We start from the raw sequence: 20,179 nt of genomic DNA on the forward strand, positions 1-20,179 counted from the left end.
CCTAACTTCTTTAACTGCTTCTTCAACATGATGTTTTTGAACTTATGATTGAAATTGCTTGCCAGATGTCTCACGCAAAAAACATGGTACGCTTTGGGTGGTTGCCACCCTAACGCAACATTATTGACGGCTGCCAATATACCTGCATGTCGATCAGAAATAAGGCATATTCCATCTTTCTGAGTCACATAGATCCGTAACATGGCCAAAAACCAGGACCAATTGTCAATATTCTCATAACTAACAACAGCAAACGCTACAGGCAGGACATAATTGTTACCGTCAACAGCTGTAGCGATCATTAGCGTTCCGCGGTATTTTCCATACAAATGTGTCCCATCGATTTGGAGCATAGGCTTGCAATAATTAAAGGCATCACAACACTGTTTGAATGTCCAAAAAACCCTTTTAAACACCTTGTGCGAACCATCGAGCCGACCATCAATCCTATGTTCATTCACATCCAGTTTATAGGCAGACTCATGAGAAAACAATAACATATAATCCAACCATCTTTGTAGAAACGCGTACGACTCTTCCCAATCCCCAAATACCCTCACAATTGCCTTCTGCTTTGATTTCCAGGCTTTTCGGTATGATATATGAAATCCTAGACTTGATGCAATCCTCTCCTGTATTATCACCCAAGTTCGCGGCTGACACAAGCGAACTTGAGAACCAGCAGCTGACTGACACATCATCATGCCTAGTTCGCTACTACTCCCAGCGAACTAGCCCGCGTGGCAGTTTGAAAAAAAAGTTCAGGTGCGTGGCATTTAGGTAAATAACAGTGGGAACAGTGGCACAATGGTCACTGTTCCGAAAATGCAAGCCTGAAAATAGCGTTCTACAAAAAAAAAAATACAAAATAAGGGTTTACCAATAACTTTAGGATCATAACATATCTTAGTATCTAATAAAAAAATAATATATTTTAGTCGTGAAAAACCTTTTTTTTTCCTACGAGTTTTGCACGTCATATTCTAATTATTTCATCATTACAAAAAGATCACATGTATGCTATGCTTGCCTGGAAAAGAGATTTAGCAAATTTAGTAAAAATTATAAAAATTGACCCTATGAACCTAATCCACTGGTTATAACACTTGTTAGCAAGTCTTCGGTGAAAAGTTCAACATCCCATTCATTTTCTTTCACTGTTCCCCTCAATCGGGGCCCCTAACAGATCTCTCTTAAGCACCACTTTAGTGATGGAACCTCTCCCCTACACTCTAGTATATCCAGGGATCATTGAACACTTGGATCGCAAAATAAATAAATAAAGCGCATAAATGGAACATGAATTTATTATAGGATTTGAGAAAAGTCACATGCATGTTTGATATGAATGTCTACTTGTGGTGATAGTAATGGTATTTACACAATTGCAATGATAACAAAAAGAGAAATAAAATGAAAATGAGTTTGTCATCTAAGTTCCCCCGTTGCAATAATGGATGCCATTGCTGTGAACATTTTGGTACTTCTTATTCAGACAATTTACACCCCATATCCGAATTGTCCGGTCATCACTGGCCGAGGCTAACATGTGGGGGTTCGCTGGATTCCAGCTCACACAATTAACAGCTCCTGAATGACCAGGCAATGCCTCTATTAGCTCTCCTGAGCTTCTGTGCCATATGTAAACCTACAAAGATAGAATTGAGATCGAACTTATGTTGATAATTATCCACGTTTATGCAATAGAATTTGATTATATAAGTAGTTAGTTAGATTGTAGCAATAACATTACAGGGGAAGACCCTATAAGCTGTTTGTTTCACATCCAAATGAAAAGAGCTTCCCGGCTTCTAAAATGCTATCAATCTAAGGTACATCTTGTATCTAGACTCCTCATATGAAATTTACTGAACACCAAAACTAGAAACTAGTAAATATAGAGTCTCTTTGGCATTATCTAAAGATGGAAATTGGCAAACTAAAGGCCAACAGAATAAAAAAGCGAACACCAACAGACCTAACTACAGAGCATATCAATCAGAATTGTATAATTACCAAGATGAACCTTGCTTTATCAAGATAAACTAGAATAAATATTACACACGCCTATTACACCTGAACATGTTAATAATTGTAGTTGAATTCATCTTATCAATATTATAATGATGCCCAAAATATATCAATATCACAAAGCATCATTTGGTGAGTCTTTTATGCCAACATTTTAGTTATCCTTTGTAGCCTGCAACAAGTGTCCTATAATCAAACAATCAGTTTTGAAAACATTTGTTCTTTTGCCAGTATAACATAGAAACCTACAAGCACCAAAAGAATTTCAATTTGCAAATTATTAACAAATATACTTCAAAAATATTTTTTTCATTCTGATCAATGAAAAAAGATTTCATACCTGTGAATCCTCACTTCCACTAGCAATAAAAGCTTGCTTAAGTCCGCCAAAGCAAGACCTGATAATAAACCGGGCGCGTCTATGACTTTTGTACTTGCCAACCAGCTTAGGATTACCTTCAATGTTCCATAGATGTATTTCTTGGTTCAAAAGGTTAACCAACAAGAATTTGTTATCCTTTGATAAAGAAAAAGAGGTTATTGTCTGATACTCTTCAATAAATCTCTCACCCTTTGTTTCTCGATTGAACAATAGTATCGCATTGGTTTTACAAATACTTAGAATCTCTTTCCCATCACCCGTTATTTCTAAATCAGAAATCTTAAGGGTTTTTTGTCCTTTCCAAGACTCCACTTCTTTCCCATCTAATTCCCACATGCAAATGCTCTTGTCACTTAAGCCAGACAGTATATATTTCCCACTTGGAAACCATGTACAAGAGACTAGGCCAGCACCAGCTTTTTCATAGATATTGAGGCACTGACCAGTAGAGACATCCCACCGCCTAATAACCTCCTCCACTCCACAAGTGAGGAGCTCTTGGTCATTAGAACTCCATGAAACAGAAGAAACAGGCTTCTGGTGACCAGATAATCTATGCTTCACAGACAGTCCACCATTTATGCCAACCTGTTTTTAAAAAAGAAAACCCAAAATTAAAATCTGAAACCTAATTTCTTAGCATTAAACCATATTTTATTTGTGTGAGTGCAAGCATGCAATTTTTGTGCATTGACCAATGAGAGCATGTTTCTTTGATCTGACAAAAAAGATTACAACTGGGATTTGGATTTGGAGTATGACAATAAAATCAGAACACAAGAAATGAAAACACATTTGATATATAGAAGTAAGAGAACAGAAAAGAAAAACGGAAATTTTCATATTAATATCAAATATTACCTCCCAGATAATTGCAGTTCGATCATTTGATGCTGAAGCTAAATATTTCCCATTATGTGAAAATTGTACAAACCAGACATCATCATCATGTGCTTCTAATATCTGTTGGAATATCAGCAAGAAAAGAAAATAACATCTGAATAGAGATACCACTGATGCTACAGAAAGTAAAGGCAGGAAGACCATTGCAAATAAATAGCAAACGGATTGAACCAGAGGACAGATTCTATTCCTTTTCCCTTTTGTCCTCCCTGGGTTTTGGGGTTGGCTTTCCAAAGAAATCAGATTATAAACATCAAAACCATGTACAAAATTTACCCTGGAATTCAACTGATCATACATTAATGTCATTTTTCACTAAAGGAAGTGCATTTAAATAAGTAAAAATAGGTGAAGGCATTATAGGTAGCAACAGCAGTTGTAAAGTGTTATTATATGTACTATGTAGCTTTATATGGTGAAATGCATGATTCCCACAGAAAGAGTAGCTCGATCAGAATTTTTTTTTTTTTATGCATGTATGGTCAGTAAGTTTCTACAAGGTCCACAGCTCTTGGGACATTAAGATTTAGATCCTCAAATATACTATAGAAGCATTGGATCATGGACTTCCATATGAAGACAAAGGGCATACTCATGTAATTGGGGATGAGTTTTCCATCGGAAAGACATTCTACTTTAAAATTATTGTGTTCTTATTAGCGGAAACTTAGTACTCTCAAAGAGTAATAAGCAAGATATTACAAGGTCAAGTGCAAAAGAAAAATATCGAGGGCATTAGCGACATGTGATCTCATTTTGGCTGAAAAGATGCTTCAAGAATTGAGATTTGGAAAAGCAAAATAGATCCAATTGACTTGCGATAGTTCCAACCCATTCTTTTATGAGAGAAACAAAAGACATGCACAGAGAATATCACATCATCCGAGAGAAGATTCCCTTAGTTAGTTATAATAGTAAATTTGTCAACTTGAATGACCAACTAGCATGTGTTTACTATGTCTTTCCAAAACTATCAAAAATGATCAAATCTTTCACATCATCAATATTTCTTTTACGCAAAGGCAAAAGACACAAAAAATTCACTGGGCCTCAACAACAATCACATCCATTTGCAAGATGCCGCAGTTTAGTATTCACAGCATACTTTATAATCAAAAACTATCACTGAATTTATCAAGAAAAGACAAACGTGAAAACAGGAATAAATACCATATACTGGCCTCAGCACACAATACAGTTTCAAACAAAAAAATTAAAGACAAAAGAAAAGCTAACAACAGAGTTCTAGTCTGTGACAAGCAAACAGAAAGAGGATGCTGTTGTAGCTACCGATTAACAAGTCAACAATGAAGATCTCAATATTTATTAAGAAGAATAGAAGTCGAATAAAAAGATCCCCATATAAAGCTCACAACATCTATTAGACATATCATTTTCTAACCTGTAATGTTCTCGAAGGTATCTGATCTTTTCCACAATGATGATCTGAATATAATGACATTTCCCTGTCCAATGAGTTGTGGAATGGGCAAGCCTCTCGTTGTAAGATAAGGGCTTGTTCAACTAGATGTTCCAACCTATTTTCAGGTATCATTACTGTTGAGGGAAGCAGTTTCTGTAATTCCTCCAGAAGCTTTGACCGAGACCTCACCCTTAAAATATCTTGCCTCGGAGATGGAGACACTACGCAAGAAGAAAGTTCACGAATTCTACTACTATTATTGCAAAGTGGAGCAACCTCTATCCTCAAGGTCTTCAATGCTTCCATGACCTTCTCCCCATTTAGAAGTTCAAAAAATTTCTGCTCCAATATTAAAAATGAGGCTGACTTTACAATGCTTTCATCTATCAGACCTATTTTATGCAATGTGGCTACGCTGTCATCCCAATTTCCATCAAGTATTTGCTGCATAAACAGATTCACCCCAGATGAGTGTAAAGGAATTCCGGACTCCTCCTCTAGATGCGCTCCACTCTTTCTGTAACCAAGAGAATATAATGCCTTTGCAATTATCCTGACAAATTCCTCTCTCTTTATAACCCCTTTGGAACCAACAACTTGTTCGTCCGAAGGGGACGATAGGGGCCGAGCCATGAAATCACGAGACAAGCCTCCAACAGGCTCTATAGAAGAAGAACCGTTAGACAAGCCAACTAATCCTTTAGAGGATAATTTCATGCGTTTCAAGGCTGGTTCTTCATCCTCCACACCTCCCATGAAAAGTGCACCTCAGCCCATATATAATTTCAGCAGTGAGAAAACAATAAACACGAGCATATAACTAAAAATATGCCTCTGAAAAACCGCAAGGAGAAAAATGTCTGCATAGAATATGGTCATGGAAACAGAAACACAACAAGAGTAAGTACAATAAAATTGAACTCCGAACCAGAAGCTAAAACAGCAAACAAAGTCCTCAAACTGAAACAACAAATGAACACAATCCACAAGAAATAAAAAAAAAAAAAGATAAAATAAAACAAATGCAACAATCCAAGTTGTGTTGCTTGAGAACACAATGTTTCCATCAATTTTTATTTTCATCTACCAAAACAAGAGAGGTTGCGCGATTATCTGAAATTTTATAATAATATAAAAAAAAAAAAAAATCATCATCCAAAAAGCGAAGCTGAACTAAAATAAAGAAAGAACATTTTCTGAGGAAACAAACAAAAGCAAACAGATAAAAATCGAAAGCAAAACGTAAAGAGGATATGATAGAACAATCGGCATCAGAAGTCGCAGATCCAATAACTTGAGAAGAAGATGAAGATGGTGATGATCCACCGACTTACCGAACAAGATCGGAACCAAAGTTTGAGGTGCGATCGTGAGTTTAACACCACCGATTCCTTCTTCTTCTTCTGCTTCACACACTTTTTTTTTTCTTCAGTTACCAAAACCACACACGCCGAAAATCCCAGACGCTTCGCCGTTTCGGCCTGTGCCTGGTTGGAATGATAAATATATATATGTCTATTATATAATATATTACATTTATAATTATAATTATTGAAGAAACTTATATTTACACAGTTTTTTATTTATAAATTACACTAAGAATCAAGAAAAATATATGATCAATCATATTTAGTGTAAAAAAAATTGTAAAGATATCCATTTCCGTAATTATTTATATTAATTCATAAATTATATATTATTCTAAGGGATTTCTCTTTTCTTTTTCTTTTTCTCTCTTATCTTTCTACCGTCTCGTGAAATTACAATCACCACCCTTCACTATTTCTTTTGGTTTGGTATATACCTTCCTTGCTTCTTAAACCATCACGCAATTGCTTTCTTAAGACACTTTTCATACGAAACTTGCTTCATTTTCTATATTTATAATCTTCCACCGTCTAAGCAATGCACAAATGTAAATGGGATAATTAAGGCACATTTTTACGTACGTATATTTATTAAGTCATGGACATTTTAAACTATTGAGTCATGTTCATGTAGGATATTTTTATTTTTTAGTGACACGTTCATTATTTGTTATAATAAAATGCAAATAAATACATGTCCAATTGGAAGTTTCTTAAAATGGTTTTACTAATTGATGAGCGGTTATTTGTTAACTCCATTTGTGCGGAGGTACTAACTTTGGAACAAAACCGCAGTGTGAAGATAGGATGATCCCTTTGTAGGGAAAAGTGCAGGAATGACTCAATAGTTAATTATTGTAAAAAATTAATTCAATAATTAAAGACCCATCAATAGTTTATATACTTTGTAACACGTTCCATTACATAAGAATTTATTGGGCCGTACCCCGAGGATAAGCCAAAAAATCTTCGGTTGGGAGATTAGTATCGTCCTTTCTCCAATTGCGAAGCTTAGTGCACCCACTATTACAATGAGGGGCTAGCCCAAACGGGCCGTACCCCGAGGGCATGGTGCCCGGAGAAGGTTGAATGGGGATACCTCCTGGCAATGTACCAAAAAAAAAAAAAAAAAATTATTGGGCTCAAAGAGTGAATAATGCACAGACCTACCTAGCTAAGAAACTCCACAAGACTTAATTATTTATTAATTAAATAAGAAACGGTGAGAATCGAATTCGTAACACCGAGGTTATATATAAACCATCAATGGTTTATATACTTTTCTAGCAACTATCAATTGGGGTTTTGCCCTGTGCCACTTTCTAAGGCTAGCTAAGTTTGTACCAATCCAGAAATCCCTCCATGTTAATTGACTAGTTGTTCTTTCATGCTTCTACTTTTTCTTCTTTTGCATCTTTATGTTTTTTACATCTTTAGAGGACCAACCAACTTCATATATTACTTTCCTTGAGATAATTGTTTCACTTCAATAAAAATTTGAGTCATCTTACTTACATATACCTTGAGGCTTGAACCCTCTATCAAGCATGGTGCTTACAAATGGCTTGTATTAGCTTAATGAAGGCAACTTAAAATGCTTAAAGAGGAAAAGAAAAAGGGGTGGGGAACTGTCTTTACAAAGCCATGACAATTAAGTATTCAGATACATACTCTAACCAAGTCCCTCAAATAATGAAACTCTGAAATAAAAGGGAGGCTAGACATCTCAAAACATACATAACATTTGAAGTTGATTTACATACAGCATAACCCGGTACTAATTTCTCAAGCAACACTGAAAGAACTTGCTGTGTTCTCCACAAATTTTCTTGCTCCCTTAAACCATCTCTTGTCTCCAGCTTGAGCCTTGCAAATGTATAGTTTTCCATCGCTTACAGTTGCTCTAATTATTTGGTGCTTGCCACCTTCATCTCCATCAGCAGTCCTTGTCAGCACAGACAGAACATAGTACTGTTTCCCACCAACCACAGATGTTGAACTCTCTAAGATGTTTGCTGTGGCAACAGCGTTTGCATCGAAACCGCCCTGAGCAATTAAATTTCAGACACATTTAGGACATGCAATGTTATTCTGCTTATTCATATAAAGAACTATTGTAACCCAAAAACTTAAACGTTTAAGTGAAGGCACATTAATAATCATATATTTTATATTATATTTCTCTAACATGTTCAATTTTGATCACTTACCTCAGCTTGAGTTTCGCCAAAGAAGGCCTGTTTTCCTAGTAAATAATCCACCTGCAAAGAGGAAAAATCAAATGTTGAATTTCAGCTTGCAACTGTTGTCATTCTCTTTAAAAATTCATAGACATTATTCTTCTTGAATGGTAAGAACTTGAAACAAACAAACTGTACATTAATTGGGCTATAAGTGTTGCTTATTAAATAGAAAACAAACAGAAGTACTAGTTTAGAACAAACAAAGTTACCTTGGAGAGGAACTCCTCGGGTGGACCATAGTCAGTGATGGACTTCTTGTCAGTTGGAGTTACTGTGACAATGACATTGCTGGTTGTATCAAAGTTATCCTCATATCTAAGAACCTGACCTTGGAACTCAACCTCTTTGCTTGGGTTCCACTTTGCGGGAATGGATAGTTTGAATCCTTCTCCATTGTATGGCAGGAAGTCTGTGTTTGTCTTTGGCTTTCCAAAAACATTGGCTGCAAGTTTTGTTTTCAAAATTTCCAAACCACCAAAATATAATTGCTCAAATAAATCATTTCATATCCATTGTTAGGGATGTTAGGGATCAAATTCATTTCTGGGCCTCCACCTAACAACTTCAACTTTTGAGATAAGTTGATCCTTGACATGACATGGTATTAGAGAATTTATGACCAAATGGTTAAGAGTCTAATAGTTGCCAATTCTTTCAATTATCATTTCTGCACAAGGTTTGAGCAAGCTTATACTTCAAGCCAAAGGGCAATACCCACTCTTGGGAATTCTGTTCAATTTCCTAAACCTATTTGAATTTCTACCTTTGGATTGTATCCTAAGATCACTCAATTTCTTTCATCTTCAACTCTGACAAGTAAAAAGTGGGCAATTCAAAGAAATCAGAAGTAAGTTATACACTTTTGTTGCTACAAACAGAATTTCAGTTCAAAGCAAAGCAAATGCAGTCATTCGGGTGCTCCATGAATTTGCATGGCACCAAAGATAGTATGGTTTCCTAAAGCATAACACTGATCTTTTCAAAGAGATAAGTGTATAAAAAATCAAAATTAAGCAAATGAGTATTTCATTTGAAAGCCAAAGATTATGAGCTGATACCATCATTTGAGTTTTTTTTATGATCTTTCATGGCAATAGAGATATTAATTATGTAATATAACTTGCAAAAGAAAAATACCAGCTTCCCCATAGGCTGCATCTGCAGGAGAGACCTTGGAGCCAACAGCAGCAGCACCAATGAGCAAAGTGAGAGCTAAACGGCGAGAGACTAAGCTACCATCATTCTCTTGGAATGCTTGCTTCTGAGCCTTGCAAACAAGCAGGTTTGGCTTGATGTTTACCACTTGGCGCTGTGATGAGGATCTGGTAGGTGTAGTAAGGGCATGGTGGTGCAAGAAACATTGGGTAGAAGCCATTTTACTCTCTCTTTCACTCTCCTAGTCCCTCTTAGCTCTGTGAAATGGACTATGGTAGGACTTGGAATTTAGTTTAGATGTTGGGGTGTGTATTATGTGCCAATGAGAATGTGGTTAGTTTTGGATATTGGTTTTGGAAGTGGATGATTTGCAAGATTGGATTAGATTTTTGATGTGGGATAAGGTAGTAGAGGCTCTGATTGGTGCCACGTCCTACCACTTGTTCTCATTTTCTTCATGCCATGGCCATTTTGGGACTTTGTCTTTGACTTGTGTAGTCTTGTATTCGTTCAAAAACTGTTTAATATTTTCGTAAAAAACTATAATCAAGTACTTAACCGTGTTTTTATATTCTTTCGATTTACAACTCTTTAATATTTTCCCTTCTTTTTCTTGCCATCGTGGAGTAAATTTTGACCCGAAATAAGAGAAATTCATGATGATCCTTTCATTAAGAAAGTGACATATGATTTTTTTTTTTTTCTTTCTCTCTTCTCAATCTCTCTTTCCTTCACCCCACCCAATTTCTTGTGTGCCCGAAGTGCTAAATTTCATCTCCCGAAATAACTAAAAATAAAATACAAATGTTCTTGCCGATGAAAGAAATTAAAGCAAGGACATGAATGAAAAACGTGAAATGTACTCATTTTTCTGATTTTTTTGTTTATTCTTAAAAGCTACATTCATTTCCTTTTAACTTTTTTTAGAAAAAAACCCTCCCTACAGCTAATGAAATACGATAAACAAATGTTAGCCTTACTCTTGAATTTACCAAATTTTAACCTTTTTATATTTCAATCAGAGTTTATATTTGCAAGCTAATTATGAACTCTATACTTCTTGCAACATTAGTTTTATTTTTATGCAGGTAAATGTATAAGAAATAAAATAGCTGCTTTGTATTTTTCAATAATGTACCTTTCCTTTAAAAAATCATAATTAAGAAATATAAGAGGACTTAATACAAGTATAAATAATTATTGGTGAGCCAAACGAGTATATGAATTGATTATCAATATTAATAATTAATTACTATACTAATCATTATATAATACATATTATTAACTATATATCTATTCATGATTATGTGATGTAAAAGTAGTGTACACAAAATATATCATATTCTATTTACATCTATTTATTGGGGAATCAAAAGACAAAATCCACTTAGGTAAGATCTTATATTTAAGTTTATGTGAAAGTAAAAAAAAATTGAAAAAGCTGAGCTGGTTCCATAAATATAAATATTTTCGACTCAAACAAAATTACCTTCCATAAATTTATGAAAAAAAACCCATACTACTTGAGAAGCCTGTATATCACCGAAATGCGAATCAATCTTCCCATTCTGAAACAACAAGGTTCAAAGATCCACAATATAATTCCTTTTTTTTTTGGTAAATTATATACTTTTAATAAAGTGGGCTTTTGCAAGCCCATTATGCGTTGCTCAAATCTGCTGACGTGGATTGCTGTAAACACTGACCTTAATTTCTGACGTGGATGTTAATGTGGGTTCTAAAACCAAAATAAATTTTTAGTGCAACTGATGCACTAAAAATTAAGTATATCTATAATTTATTTTATGATATATAGATAAAAAATACTATATTATCTAGAAAAAAAATTAAATAACAACTGATAAGATAAAGTGATACTTTTTTATTCACGTGTCATAAAATAAATAATAGATACATTGAATCTTCAATGTATTAGCTGCACTAAAAATTTATTCTTAAAACATAATATATGTACTATGTTCAAGATTAATAAAAGGGTTACGTGCTCCTTTTACCAAAAAAAATAAAATAAAGGTTAAGTGCTCCTTTAGGAAATAAAATTATATTTTTAAAATAAAAAAAATCTACTCGCCTTAAAGAAATAATTATAATATATTTTTAAAAGTATAATAAAATAAAATTATAGTAATCTCAAAAATCAAAATGACTTAGCAGCCTATTAACTCAAAATAATGATAAGAACTTATGCTATTTTTGGTCATGCACGTCAAATGATAGATCATTTTTTACAATGTTAATTACGTGCAAGTCATGGATGCGAGAAAGTGATCTGTGTCCTCAAGGCACTTCTTACTTTATTAAAAACATGTATTAAGTTGTTTATCCAAAATAAAAAAAAACACATGTATTAACTATTAACTATTAACTACTTATTATGGTCCAAAATCACATGTTCGACATCCAACTTTATTAAATGCAACTATTTTTTTTTTTTTTTGAGGTTACAAGGAATTGAATTGCAACTATTTTTTTCCCTCGCGGCATAAATAAGATGAATTTTGCCTAATCTTTGCGAATATATCTAAATTTGACTTGTGTTACTTAAATTCATATTTGTATAGTCAAACACCATCAAAACTTAATAGTTTATAGAACAACTTTTTGTACTTAATTCTCCAAAAATCATGGTGGAGCTATATTTTGTATTTAAAAAAAATTATCACCAAATTAGTCTTTAAAAATTAAATTTGATAATACTTGATCTTTAAAATACTAATTTAATAATAAAAATATTTAAAAATATAAGAGAGTGGTCTCTTATTTTTTCGAGGACGGAGGGATTACTATGATTTACACAATTATGGATACATATATTGTTTGAGATGGGTCCATAAAAGATAAAATAAAATAAAAAAAACTAACTCGTCAAGCTAGGCCCATTCCCGTTTGACATTTAACGTGGCAGCCTAATTCGCTTTCAAAACCCATGCAGAACTTGGCCCGCACCCACAATTTTCATATTGATTGAGTGCTTTAATGGTTCCTTTTATTTTTCTCGATAAAGCAATACTTTATGAATTAAAAATTGTCTAAGTAATTTTAATATTTGTAAAAGCCATATCAGGAAAGTATCTTATTTTAAAATTGATATAAACATATTCTATTGTTACTTTCTAATGAGTTTCTAGAAAATAAAAATATCTCTCTTATGAAACATTTTTTGTATTGATATTTTTTCATATTTAAATATAAGAATTATTTTAAATATATTATCAATGCAAAACTCTTTAATACTTAAAATTAAACTTTAAAGTGTATGTCTACATGTAACGTCCCTCTAATTTATTTTATTATCAAACGCTTAGTAAGAGAGAAAATAATCTCATTTAAAAAGGTTTATAAAATAATACACAAAGGTGATTTTTAATCAAATATAATTTTTACAAATGAGCTATCAATAAATTTTAATTAACAATAATGAAATCTACAAACTTTTTACCTATGTTGCTGGATAGGTAAAAAATTGAGGAGGCTATATCTAATATGTGTATGTATATTTTTTTAAAAGAAAATCAATTATGATATTTTTCTAATAAGGTCCTTTCAGGAACATTTTTTTTTTAAAAGAAAAATAAATGATAGGAGGTTGCATTAGAATATACCACAAGCCTAAATAGTTAAATTTTGAGTTTGAAAATAATATATCAATCTAAGAGTAGCTCAGTTGACACTTGAGCTTCCAAGAATCTTATGTTCAAATAGTATTTCAAGCAAATTCTTGAGAGAAAAAAAGATCAAAGAACGTGCTTTTCTTTTTGATGAAGGATTAGTTTCATCTTTTATTCGATGGCGAAATCCAATGGCCTCGATTAAGGGATAATAGTCGTACTCAGTCATTGTTAGTTTACTTGTAAGTAATGTTACAAAAACTAGTACCCATTTTTTAAATAATATTACATTTGTGAAATTTTAAATAAAATACTTAAAAACTGTCACTAATGAGATTGAACCTAGACCATATAGATTATATTTTATAGAAATTTGCATCTATCATGTCACATGACAGTAAAAAGTTTCCTACACATACAATATTTTGTGGGATCCACACCTTTTAAAGCAAAAAAAATATGTTATCAAAAAAAAATAAAAAAAATTAAGGCACGCAAAACGAATCTCTATAACATTACACAATCATTTTTCCTACAACATAACTATTATAAAATCTTATTTTATAACACTTACCATTAACCTAATTCTAATTATTAGCTACAATACTTCTAATTTTATATTATTATATTTAATTTATGAAGTTTGAATAAGTGATCCAGGTTACTAACTCATATCTCAACCAACTCTTTGGACGGTAATGATAGTTAAAATTTTGATTTAAATTTGTGTTTTTATGATTTTATTATTTTTTTTAATCAAAATAATTTTATCAAAATTTTAAATGCTTTTATATCTTTACAATTTTTTTATATTAAAATTATATGTTTTATAATTTTTTATCCTCCATTTAAAATTTCAATTTTAACTACCATGGCACTGTCACTATCAAAAGTTCCAAAATGAGAAGACTAGCGTAGGTGTTCACGTGTATTTTGATTTTTAGTCTGCAAAATAAAGGTGGTTGCTCAATTATCATTATTTATTATTATGTCCCCACTCCCACTTATTTTATATTTTATATTTTTCAGATACTGTTATCTCAACTCATCCTCTCCCTTATTTCTGCCATTAATCAGAAGCATCTCTCTCTCTCTCTCTCTCTCTCTCTCCACTACTACTTCGCTTCAACTTCCCTCTCCTCACTCTGGTTGGTGAATGAAACCATTAACTTCTCCTTTGTTATTTCCGTTGCTTTTTTTTTTTTGTTAAATTATTTTGGCTGCAATTATTTGATGATTCTTACTTGATACCTTTTTTGGTTCATGCTTTCAATTTTGTTTCTTGTGATTTTTGTTTGTCTAGTGTGAGCTGTAGAATTCACTGAACAACTTTGTAGTTAGGTGTTTGCTGGTGTTTGAGGGAGGGATATAAACTTTGAATTTCTTTGTTTATTGATCTATGTGATATGTCAAATGTGCTTCCTTTATACTTCTGAATTGTGGAAAAAAAGAAAAACTTGCAGTACCCCTTTTTCTTTTGGGCTTTCCCAATTTATAACTATCAAAAGAATTTCCTTTTTCTTTTTTTATCAGTGATGACTCATCAACTTTTCTTTTAGGCTAGAGATCATATTTTTTATTTTATTTTATTTTATTTTTTTTCCTTCTCACCTTTTGGTGTTTTGTGGCTTCTCAAGTCTGGACATATATGTAAGGACATGGGTTTTGTGACCTGCAAGAATGATTTTCCATGGTTGTGGTTCTTTCCCTTCTCTCCTTACCACCAATGAAAAGTAATTGGCATTGCTGTTTTGACCTAGGATAAGTTTCGGGAGTTCTCTTATTGTCTGTTCTCCATTATGGTTTGTGCTTGCATATTATGATATGAAGTTAGTGCCATGAAAGTGTAGCTATAATATTGATTGAGCATGTAAATTTAAGTTTCTGAATTGTCCATTCAAATTCAGGAATCAGGGGTACACCTGGTTCTTTTCATGTTTTTTCCCCTCCTATCATGAAGACCAGCCTGTGATGTGTGTATTGGTTTAGTGATAATAGGCCTAATTTAAACCAGTTGGTTTATGAGAGAGATGGATGAAGTGTTTGTATGGATGTCCTGTTTCCCAACGTAAACATGCTCATATAGGCTGGTTGTGGATGTGGGTGTGGCAGTAGGATGGTGTAGACTAACACCTAAGTGTCCACTGTCTCCAATAGTTTCAAATGCAGGACGAGAAAATGGTTCGGGTTCTAGAAATGGTGGCAAAAAGTCTTGTTCCCATGTCTGAGTAATTATGTGTGTTGTAATTGGGGATGTATTTGTGGTTTTGTTGATTGGTTTATTAGTTCTCTACTTGCTTAGGATGTAGCTATAGCAGTTAACCAGGGTCGACAGCCCAAATGCCCTAGTCATTCACGCTTGGCATTCTGGATCAGATAATGAAAGTGTGAAGATAATAGTTTGTTGTGTTAGTGAAACCCAAACCATACCCAACAGTGAGGCAGAAGATATTCAAATGGTTGCAAGTCCAAAAGAATGTCACTAACAATTTCAGTGAGAAAAACATATTGGGACAGGGAGGTTTTCAAACAGTTTATAAAGGTGAGCTCCATGATGATACAAGAATTGTAGTGAAAAGAATAGACTCTAGGACAATAATTGGAAAGGGTGCCAGAGAGTTTAAGTCTGAAACTGCTATTTTGATAAAATTTTGCCACTAGCATCTTGTTGCTATTCTTGGATACTTTTTCAATAGGAATGAGAAGCTTCATGTGTATGAGTCCATGTCTCAAGAGGTGCTAAGTAGGCATTGTTTTAACTGGCCATATGAAGAAATTAAACCACTGGTGTGGAATGAAGATAAACAATAGCCTTAGATGTGGCAAAGCATTTTGAGGACCTCCATGGCTTGGCCCATCAAACCTTCATACAAAAGGACTTAAAACCTTCAAACATTTTCCTTGGCGATGATATGAAGGCAAAGGTTGCATATTTGGTCTAGTGATTCTCGTTTCTATCAAGGCTTTTCCTTCTAGATCAAGACGCACTAGACCAAAATCTGCAACCTTTTCCTTTATATCATCTCCGAGTCCGAGGAGAATGCTTGAAAGTTTTAAGTCCTTATGTTTGAAGGTTTGATAGGCCAAGCCAAGGAGGTACTCAACACCCCTTGCCACATCTAAGGCAATGGTGAATCTTTTATTTCACTCTGGTGGTTTGGGTTCTTCATCTAGCCAGTTAAAAAAGATGTACTCATTCACAGGAGGTTTCTCATTCCCATCCAAGATGAGCAACAAGATGAGCAACAAGATGCCAGTGGCAAACCTTTGTCGAGACAGCAATTTCGAACTTAAATTCTGCTTCACTCTTCGTAGTTATTACCCCAGACTCCATTCTTTTCCCTGCAATTCTTGTACCATCATAAAGTTCACCATTATAAACTATTGCAAAACCTCTTTGTCCCAATATATTTCTCACTGAATTTGTTAGTGACATTCTGTAACAAATAACCAGATAACAACACAAGTAAAAGGAAACATCTCTGTATTAACTGGAAATGGAAATTACAATAGCTATTCTTAGTCTTTTCACTCAACCAATCACAGACAAATGGAAATTAAACTGAATTACAAGGAAGAAAAACGATAACAGCTACAACCCAGAGCTTTTAGGAGAGGCCCTGGTTCCCTCCCAATTTCCCAAGTCCCAAAATATTCAGATTCTACAATACCCCCTCCTTTCCCTCACTCCCCCCTAATAACAGCCTCCTGCCTTGCATCCTGCGTGTCTCCTTCAACAGAATTGGTATCCTCCACTTCCTTTGCTGAGTCAGCAAAGTTAGTTACGGCTTGGGATCCTCTACTTTTGTTCCCTTTCTTTCTTGCATACACCTGTCCATATTTATTACTTGGCAAGTTGGTGACACATTCTTTTGACTTGTATAAAAATTACCATCTTCCTGCTTCAACCATTTGAATATCTCCTGCCTTACTTTTGGGTATGGTTTGGGTTGAAGCAGTAAACTTGGTAAAGGTGAAACACAGACTGGCTAAATTAATTAATTGTGACAGTTGTTTCTTTTGACTTCTTCATGTTAGAAGGATATAACTTTTTGTCTAATATTGTGAATTGAAGTTAGCAATATGATCTCTTCTTATGTTGTGGTTGAGGAAGAAAAAGAAAAAAAAAAAAACCCTAAATGGTGATTGATGCTGCCATGGTGTTATGCATAATAGCTATTTCATACACTGCTTAATGATGTTCTTTTTGTTCTTAGAAGTACAGGAACAATGTCTGACAAAATCACAGCTGAAAATCTTCTAAACACTCTCGTGGAAACAATTGCTGAGAAGAAAAAATCTGTATCATTCTTTGAGGAAGAGAAGTCAAACTCAGTGAGCTCCCAATTCAATAGACTCTTTGGACGCCAGAAACCCGTGCACCATCTTTTAGGGGGTGGAAAATGTATGGTAGTTTAGTCAATTTCCTGTAAAATCCACCGTATGGATCTCCACTTTTAAAACTTTTTTCCCCTTTGAATGATGTAGCTGCTGATGTCTTGTTGTGGAGGAACAAGAAGATCTCTGCTAGCATTTTAGCAGCTGCAACTGCTATATGGGTGCTTTTTGAATGGCTTAATTATAATTTCCTAACTCTTTTATGCTTTGCTCTGGTTCTTGGCATGCTTGCACAGTTTCTTTGGATAAATGCTTCTGGCTTGTTGAGCAGGTTATCCAAGCATATTTAGATCTCTTTTTTTGTTGCCTAATTTTCTGTAAATGTGTTATACAATTATACAGCTTTAATTATGTACGCTTTGTTCTCTGTGGTTACAGAAAGCCCTCTAAAGTTCCCCGATTTGTTCTCCCAGAAGATTTCTTTGTGAATATTGCAACTGCAGTTGGTACTGAGGTTAACCGTGGTTTGAGGTTTCTTCAAGATGTTGCATGTGGAGGAAACCTGAAGCAATTTCTTCTTGTATGTTTGCTTGCTTTGGTATTTTTATTTATAATCCAGATTCATGCTTAAAACATAGCTTACAAGTTACACTAATTTTTCAGCTTATGAACCTGAGTATTCACTTCAGTTCTTGTTTCTCAATGAAATTCTTTTTTGTTGTTGTTTGCTACAACATCTTTCATTTGTGATAAGTTATTGATATTTGTCATGGAAAATGGCAACTGTTGGCTTGTCGTTTGAATTTCTAGTATGATAGGCTCTATTTTTAAACTGAAAAAATGCAAAAAGAGATAAGTTTCTTGCATTTGTGGGTACATGTCAAGTCAACTAAATCTTATGTTACTGTAGCTTTAAGAGTCATTGGTGTTAAGCTGTCTGATATGGCAATAATCAATCAATAAGTATAGAATGTGTTGTTATGCCTGATTATGTCTTGCTAAAGATGTGAACATCACTGTGCAAAGAGAATGTTGGCAGGAGGTATGATATATTGATGTACACTGAATTGGGGAAACAAGGATTTTAATATTCAAGGGTCAATAAATGGCTTTGTTGTTTTACTTGGTTTGGAGTATTATATGACAACTAATCAATGTTGGTGGTTCTATTGAGTATCTTGAATGCACAACCATGATGATGCACTTTCTACTTTACCATAAGTTATATAGCTTGTTTATAACCATTTATACACCTTATTATTATTTTATTTTTATCGTTTGTAGCAGAGAAAAAATATCTGTACTTTTCTGTGGAATTTGTCATAATGGTTAAAACATCCCCAGGCTGTATTCGGATTATGGGCTGGTGCGGTGATTGGGAGCTGGTGCAATTTTGTGACTGTCCTGTATATTGGTGAGAGACCTGCTTTCGTTTCTTCTGTTGATAGAATGTCTTAACCAAAATGTTTTCTTAAATTACTAATTAAGTAGACAAAGTTTGAAAGATATTTTTCTAATTTCAACTAATAATATCAAATGTTTTCTCCCTAAAACGTGAATATTTGAAATTATAGAAATTGTATTATATTACCATTTCTTGAATGGTAAAGGCGTGAAGCCCACCTTATAATATGCTTGTACGATGGATGCTAGGGATGATCAAAACAACATATTAATTTTGAAGGTCATATAATTTGTCTGCACCACAACTCTGTAGTCTAGAAAAGCATTCAAAACATGTTAAATTCCTGTTAAGATGCAGAGGTGATGGAGTTTGGACAGTGTAACATGAAACACATGCAAATGTACTCCTTGTTAAGTGTTTTCTGACATAATATGCCATCTCAAGAGCCGAATCTTATTTGGGAACAATGTATTAGTCAATGCTTATGTATATTGTTTTGTGGGATCTATTTCTTCCCAAAGTTCAATTGGATGCTATGATACCTTTTAGAAGCTCAACAATGATGTTTTTCCTTCTAGTTGGTTTTTTATGTCATACTTGATTGGTAAAACTCATATTGTAATGTTCTAAGGTTTTGTTGCTGCACATACACTCCCTGTTCTCTACGAAAGGTACGAGGATCAAGTTGACAACTTTGTGTACAAGGTCTTTGATCAGATGCGAAATCAATATCAGAAGCTGGATGCTGGTTTGCTTAGCAAAATTCCCAAGGGAAAGCTCAAAGGAAAGAAATTTGAATAAAGTCATCCTTATGTAAATGGTTTGAATTTCATTACCCATTTCTTAGTTAAGATGGCAATTGGGAAAGCCTGAAGGAAGTAACTAGTGAAAAAAAGATTTCTGACATGGTTTTTATTAGGACACAATTGCAATTATTGCTTCTGCTTTGGCTTTAATATTTCCTTTTTCTATGATGTGGTCTTCAAAATTTGTGCTCTCTAGTCTCATTATTTGACTGGGAAGGGTCTTCATTAACGACTGCTGCAGGCCGAGTTTGATATTCTCCCAGGCGTAAAATAGAAATCAGGTACAGTTAAGGAAACAGATAAGAACACTTGCATGGAAATGGAAAAACTCTTTAAATTGAGTTTGTCTGTGCAATGCACAAGGGTCTATCTGTAAAAAATCAATTTAACCTAAAAGCTTAAGCTGTTGGGTGAGATTATATTAATGATTTTATATATCTCAACATGTCCTCTCGCACGAGAATTCATTGGGTTTGAAGGGTCAACAATGCACACAC

General features: G+C 33.9%; 3 protein-coding genes across 5 annotated transcripts; 1 reads left to right on the forward strand and 2 right to left on the reverse strand.

Annotated features, from left to right (window-relative positions):
* Positions 1-1,289: 1,289 nt before the first annotated feature.
* LOC133288949 (WD repeat-containing protein 26 homolog) lies at positions 1,290-6,215 on the reverse strand. Its single transcript, XM_061486791.1, has 5 exons — positions 6,074-6,215; positions 4,719-5,599; positions 3,275-3,376; positions 2,372-3,001; positions 1,290-1,648 (listed from the first exon to the last, which is right to left on the reverse strand). Exons 2-5 carry the CDS (start codon positions 5,493-5,495, stop codon positions 1,433-1,435), a joined length of 1,725 nt encoding a protein of 574 aa, XP_061342775.1. The 5' UTR covers positions 5,496-5,599; positions 6,074-6,215; the 3' UTR covers positions 1,290-1,432.
* A 1,512-nt stretch (positions 6,216-7,727) lies between these two features.
* LOC133288969 (oxygen-evolving enhancer protein 2, chloroplastic-like) lies at positions 7,728-9,833 on the reverse strand. Its single transcript, XM_061486810.1, has 4 exons — positions 9,487-9,833; positions 8,559-8,791; positions 8,317-8,367; positions 7,728-8,152 (listed from the first exon to the last, which is right to left on the reverse strand). Exons 1-4 carry the CDS (start codon positions 9,722-9,724, stop codon positions 7,892-7,894), a joined length of 783 nt encoding a protein of 260 aa, XP_061342794.1. The 5' UTR covers positions 9,725-9,833; the 3' UTR covers positions 7,728-7,891.
* A 4,332-nt stretch (positions 9,834-14,165) lies between these two features.
* On the forward strand, positions 14,166-19,896 carry LOC133288971 (reticulon-like protein B8). 3 transcript variants are annotated; one of them, XM_061486812.1, is made up of 6 exons: positions 14,166-14,281; positions 17,351-17,538; positions 17,622-17,802; positions 17,910-18,051; positions 18,816-18,885; positions 19,508-19,894. In XM_061486812.1, the coding sequence occupies exons 2-6, from the start codon at positions 17,364-17,366 to the stop codon at positions 19,675-19,677; spliced, it is 738 nt and encodes a 245-aa protein (XP_061342796.1). In that variant the 5' UTR covers positions 14,166-14,281; positions 17,351-17,363; the 3' UTR covers positions 19,678-19,894. The 3 variants fall into 3 exon arrangements, with proteins under 3 accessions (XP_061342796.1, XP_061342798.1, XP_061342797.1); XM_061486814.1 differs by having other exon boundaries at positions 14,179-14,281; positions 17,359-17,538; positions 19,508-19,896; XM_061486813.1 differs by having other exon boundaries at positions 14,193-14,281; positions 17,354-17,538; positions 19,508-19,895.
* Positions 19,897-20,179: the final 283 nt, after the last annotated feature.

Source organism: Gastrolobium bilobum, unplaced genomic scaffold, assembly GCF_033153095.1.
Source record: "Gastrolobium bilobum isolate Gb01-03AN ecotype WA unplaced genomic scaffold, APGP_CSIRO_Gbil_v1 utg6815, whole genome shotgun sequence".
NCBI classification, from domain to species: Eukaryota; Viridiplantae; Streptophyta; class Magnoliopsida; order Fabales; family Fabaceae; genus Gastrolobium; species Gastrolobium bilobum.

Coding starts and splice junctions, on each gene's coding strand:
- LOC133288969 (XM_061486810.1), bottom strand. CDS start 9,724: ATGGCTTCTACCCAATGTTTCTTGCACCACCATGCCCTTACTACACCT. Junction 8,792..9,486: donor TGCAGCCTATGGGGAAGCTG/GTATTTTTCTTT, acceptor CAAAACTTGCAG/CCAATGTTTTTGGAAAGCCA. Junction 8,368..8,558: donor CCGAGGAGTTCCTCTCCAAG/GTAACTTTGTTT, acceptor TCCTCTTTGCAG/GTGGATTATTTACTAGGAAA.
- LOC133288949 (XM_061486791.1), bottom strand. CDS start 5,495: ATGGGAGGTGTGGAGGATGAAGAACCAGCCTTGAAACGCATGAAATTA. Junction 3,377..4,718: donor TACCTTCGAGAACATTACAG/GTTAGAAAATGA, acceptor ATATTCCAACAG/ATATTAGAAGCACATGATGA. Junction 1,649..2,371: donor GTGGAAGTGAGGATTCACAG/GTATGAAATCTT, acceptor CTATCTTTGTAG/GTTTACATATGGCACAGAAG.
- LOC133288971 (XM_061486812.1), top strand. CDS start 17,364: ATGTCTGACAAAATCACAGCTGAAAATCTTCTAAACACTCTCGTGGAA. Junction 17,539..17,621: donor TCTTTTAGGGGGTGGAAAAT/GTATGGTAGTTT, acceptor TGAATGATGTAG/CTGCTGATGTCTTGTTGTGG. Junction 17,803..17,909: donor GCTTCTGGCTTGTTGAGCAG/GTTATCCAAGCA, acceptor CTGTGGTTACAG/AAAGCCCTCTAAAGTTCCCC.